The sequence below is a fragment of the Myodes glareolus genome, chromosome 4, assembly GCF_982192425.1.
Source record: "Myodes glareolus chromosome 4, mMyoGla1.1, whole genome shotgun sequence".
Lineage (NCBI taxonomy): Eukaryota > Metazoa > Chordata > Mammalia > Rodentia > Cricetidae > Myodes > Myodes glareolus.
The window spans coordinates 66,560,476-66,566,004 of NC_142029.1; the positions used below are offsets into that span (position 1 = coordinate 66,560,476).

Consider the following 5,529-nt stretch of genomic DNA (forward strand, 5'->3'; position numbering starts at 1 on the left):
GTTTTTCAGACCTTTGGTTTCTTCTTTAGTATTTGCTGTTTTTGTGTTTGGTATATGTGTGTGTAGGTGCATATATGTATTCAGGCCCACAAGTGTGCAAGGGCATGTGCAACTGTACTTTCCTGACTCTGAGCACAAGATATCAACCAGCATGCATAAGCTATGAACTAAAGATGTTTTTGTTTATTTATACACTAACTATTGTTATCAATATCAGTCAGTTTTCAGTGTATATATTTTGAGGCCTTTCGTTATGAAAATAGAAAAATCAATCCTCAGTATTTTATTCTTTTTTGATATCTTGACTTCTTAAGTTCTTCATTATATCATCAACAGATGGAATAGCATATTAAACTACAGTGGATAAATGTCAGTGGTAGCGTACTCACTAGCCAGATGAGGCAAGAATTAAAGTAATTCTTCTAAGAAAAATTTGAAGAAATTTATTGAAGAAAGACTTTATTTAAAAAAGAGGTTAAAATAAAGTTCTACAAATCGGAATAGAACGTACTCTTCTTAAAACAGTATTAATGTAAAATAATTTTATTTCACTTAGCAAATCTGTTCAACTGAACATTGCCTTCCTTCCTTTAATAGACATAAGTGAAAATTAACCCTTCCATGTGGTGAACTGGTTGTCTCTGCCGTGGACATGTCTAGATTGCTCTATAGTTTTACAAGGCATTTGTAGGTTTGCTTCTGTGAGATCCAATTTGTACTATAAATGTTAACTGCATACACTTGGGTTTTTCTTCTTTATGGAGTGCATACGTTTTTCAATATTCACATGAACAACACTCTAGTCAAAGCCATAACTCTATGGCGTTTTAAGGTCCTTGCTAGCAAGCAAGCTGTAGGATTCTGCTCACAGACCAAACTCAGTCGGACTGCCTGCCTAAAAGAGTCAGAGTTTGCCCTGGCAGGACAGTCCAGAAAACCGGCATTTTAAAACAGCGCAGCTTTTTTCCTTCTACGAGTGAAAACCGAAAAGCATGCATTTAGCTTTTCATCAACAGAGTTTAAGTGTTTCGTGGTAGGACCTTTTAAAAGAGCTGCAAGGTTTTGCAGCTAAAGCTGAGTCAGGAAGCCTCTCTTAGATGAGAGCGAGCAGACCCGAGAAATTGCTGCTACCAAGAAACCATGCTTTACTCTATTCTTTTTCAAGCTTTCTCAGGGTTTTTGTGGATTCAGTTATCCACGTCTGGGCGCCATATGTAACATGAAGGGGCCGGCTTATTGGGGTTTCTATCCCGCCCGGTACCCCAAGGCCGGCAAATCCCAAAGAGAAAATCACACACAAGACTCCATAAGATTATAAACTGATTGACCCATTAGGTCAGGCTTCTTATTAGTCCTTGTAACTTATATTAATCCATTATCATTATCTATGTTAACCATAATGGCTCAGTACCTTTCTCAGCTGGGCAGCTTACATCTTTCCTCTCTGGTGGTCTGGGCAGGAATGATGGGGAGGTTCTGCTTCCAGAAAACTCCCAGTCTCTTTGCTCCACCCCTACTTCCTGTCTGGCTTTCCCGCCTATACTGCCTGCCTGGCCAATCAGCATTTTATTAAAATATGATTGACAGAATACAGACAATTCTCCCACACCACTGAACTGAACATTGCCTTCCTTCCTTTAATAGACACAAGTGAAAATTAACCCTTACGTGTGGTGAACTGGTTGTCTCTGCCGTGGACATGTCTAGATCGCTCTATAGTTTTACAAGGCATCTGTAGGTTTGCTTCTGTGAGATCCAATTTGTACTATAAATGTTAACTGCATACACTTGGGTTTTTCTTCTTCATGGAGTGCATACGTTTTTCAATATTCACATGAACAACACTCTAGTCAAAGCTTTATAAGAACATTTAATGGTGAAGATTGGGATATACAGATGAGTATATAAATGTTATATATGTGTATAATAGCAAAATTTTGATGAAGAAATTTATAATGGTCACGTACATATGTAGATAAAATATGATTAGGATATACCTTATCATTCCTTCTTAGAGTTTCCTGTGATACTCAGCTTTTAATGCAAGGATTAACACATATTAAGCAAAAACTCAGCACTGACATAGTTCCTGTGTTTTTCTTACATAGTTTGCTAAATTAACCATGCTGGCATTGGCCTACTGAGTTCTTTCTCCATCAAGCAAGGTTACACATATGTTTTGATGATTATTTTATTGACCAATCTTTTATCCTGATTATGTCGAAATAATTTACTGGCTTCCATTACAACTGCAGGACCTAAGAGAGGCCTTGTTATCTCCATATTAATCAAGTAAGAAAAAAAGAAAAAGTGAAAAGTGCACAAACTCATATTTGTTTTGTCTTGATCAGTCCTGGAACACCTCACTTCAATAAGTACTGGCAAATGTCTACCCTACAGAAGAGTGCAGTCATCTCTGCCTGATGTCATAGGCATCTATATGTACCATGTGCATGTTTTATTTTTGTTTATGATGCTTCATTGATTTAGGAAATTGAATCATTCCCCTCTAGACAGAGAGAGTTTTTTTTTCTGTATTCACAGGTTTCTACTGTCCTACCATACACTGTGTAGGACTACTTCAATTTAGAATGAAAAGTCTTGCCACAGTTACTACAATTTTTATATTTCAGGTGAATAATTTAAAATGGTGTGTAGCTATAAACATTTTATTACTCACATTGATTCACAGAAGAGAAAAATGGAGCTTTTCAGGAGTTAGGTGATAATAATATCTGCAAAATCCATTTTTAATATACATTGTTTATTTTGCAGAGAAATTCCATATGGGAATCCCATATAAAATCAACCACAATGAAATGATTTATTTGTCTTTGGATCTTCCTTTGTGTTAAATTTTTATTTCTGTCAGCTAACTTAAGTTTTTTTAACATATCCAGAGAGATTTTCAGTCCTCAATATTTCAAAGAAATTCCAAAAATGAAAAAAGAAACTATAGAAAGAGGTTTCCACTGCCTACCCTTTACTGTCTGAAGACTTCTTTCTATTTATTGTCTCAATAACCACTAACTCTATTCCTTGACTTAGCTGTCCTTGCTCTACTTGACTCAAAAAATACATTCTGTCTTCATTTCCACATAAAACAATCTATATCACTGAAAATACTATTAATGCAGTCACTGTAGGTGTTAAGAATAATGTAAAATGAAAAAGCAAGATAAATATTTGTAATGTTCTACAAGAAAGTTAAGATTTAAATAATAACGTGATTTTCAGAACCTCTTCGTGTTTCTTTGAAGGTGAAAAGCTCCTATGTACTCATTGTCTGTCTTTGTGCCTTGTCATTTAAAGCCTGTTACTGGCACCCTTTCTTCCCAGATCTTCTTTTCTTGAATTACTAGACCCTTAAAACATTCAATTTCTTTCATTTTTAATTTTGCAGATGAACTAAAATTCTTTTTGCAAAACATTATCATGCTTGAAAAATAAAAATTCTACAATTTCACTACGCTGTCGATCACCATTTAATCTTATCGATCACACTGACAGTTGTAGAGTTGTATTGCTTCCCAATGGGAAAAAATACAGAAAAGAGCAGAATCAGTAATTTGAATTACCCTTTCCAAGAAAAAACTTAAAAATGAGACACCCCTACATAGAGTGGAAACTAGCATACTACTGTTACTTCTGTTGATCACTTGAGGAACTATCTTAGACTATGAGAATAAGAAATATAAGTATGTAATGAATGAAGGGAAATGAGTAAATTGTTTCATGTCATTATTTTAAAATAAGAAATTGAATATAAAATGGTGGAAATGATAAAGAATGAAAAAAAAGCAAACTAACACAATATTAAACCAAATTTAGAAGACTCAAATTTCCTTTTATGATACAAAAAAGCCTAAGCTTCATAATTATTTCAAGGTTCCTGACTGTTCAAATACTAAAAATATTAGAATATTGTCTAGGGAAAAAGAGGTAAATTCTACAGATAAAATATTACCTCTAAACCAAAACTATTTCTGTGCCCAGAATTAGAAATTAAAGACAATTGGTTAGTCAAATGTTAATGCTGCTTAGGGTTTTCCTAAGGGCAACTTTAATATCTTTGTTCCTAAAGCTGTAGATTAAGGGATTCAACATGGGAACTACATGGGTGTAAAAGACAGAAGAGATTTTCCCTTCATTCAATGATCCAGCTGAGGAGGGTTTGAAATATGAAAGTGCACATGAGCCAAAGAAGAGAAAAACAGCAATAATGTGCGAACTACAGGTGCTGAAGGCTTTGGATCTTCCTTCAGAGGAGGTGATGCGCAGGATACTAGAGAGGATGGAAGCATAGGAGATAAAGATAGTTGAAGTAGGAACAACAAGGTTGATGCCTGCAACAACAAATATCACAACCTCGTTGACATATGTGCTAGTGCAGGAGAGCTGGAGCAAAGGAGGAATGTCACAGAAGTAGTGGTTGATGGTGTTGGCATTACAGAATGTCAGTCTCAGCATGCATGCAGTGTGAGCCACAGCACTAGAAAATGCAATAAAGTAGGAACCAAACATAAGGTTCAAACATAGTTTAGGAGACATGACACTATTATATAACAATGGATTGCAGATGGCCATGTAGCGATCATAGGCCATTGAAGTCAAGACATAACACTCAGAAACAACAAAGAAGCAAAAGAAATAGACTTGGGTCATACATTCAGTATAAGAAATGGAATTTTTCATTAATATAAAGTTCATCAGCATTTGGGGAGTGAACACAGAACAATAGCAAATATCTACAAAGGACAAGTTAAAGAGAAAAAAGTACATAGGCGTGTGGAGGTGAGAATTCAGCACAGTCAGAATTATCAAACACAAATTACCCAATTCAGTGACCAGATACATTGCTAGGAACAGAAAGAACAAGGGCATTTGGAGTTCAGGCTGATCTGTTAATCCTACCAGAATGAATTCAGTCACCAAAGAGACATTTACTGCATCCATTCTTCCTGAAGACGATCTGTGAACAGGAAATAGAGCTACCTTAGAGGATGATCCATACTCAGTCATGGATCCTTCCCACCTATGAGTTATATGTTGGGAATGTTTCTTCTAGTGCAGACTAATCATATAGAATCATCTTCTGCAACCACAAAATAATTTCCAAGTCTGAAATCCAGTAGTAACACATGTTAGTATTTTTGAAAAAGGAGAAGACTACACTAAGACGGGTTCAACCTTTTCCCATCTCCTGTTTTCCTTGACTACAACATTAAAATTGTTAGCATATGCCTGGACAGTACAGTGCTGGCCGCTGCTACAGATTCACCTTTGCTGTGATATGAATGGAAAACGTGTGCTTAATTTAAAATTAAAAGAATGAGGACAGAACACGGAGAATGTGTGGCCGGTTCTCATGTCACAAAGTTATTAATCTGAAAGACTTAATTGTGGCCATGTAGAACTGCTATGGAGAGGCTGCAACTTACTGGCAATAAATGCCTTTTAACACCGTCCGATTCTCCTTAATTCTTTTCTGCTGTGTTCACTTCTGTCTCATTAGGCACAGGAGAAGGG

General features: G+C 35.9%; 1 protein-coding gene across 1 annotated transcript; it reads right to left on the reverse strand.

Moving 5' to 3' along the window:
* Positions 1-4,023: 4,023 nt before the first annotated feature.
* Positions 4,024-4,956, reverse strand: LOC148122298 (olfactory receptor 8B3-like). The gene has a single exon (XM_087905048.1). It carries the CDS (start codon positions 4,954-4,956, stop codon positions 4,024-4,026), a length of 933 nt encoding a protein of 310 aa, XP_087761174.1.
* Positions 4,957-5,529: the final 573 nt, after the last annotated feature.

Coding starts and splice junctions, on each gene's coding strand:
- LOC148122298 (XM_087905048.1), bottom strand. CDS start 4,956: ATGGATGCAGTAAATGTCTCTTTGGTGACTGAATTCATTCTGGTAGGA.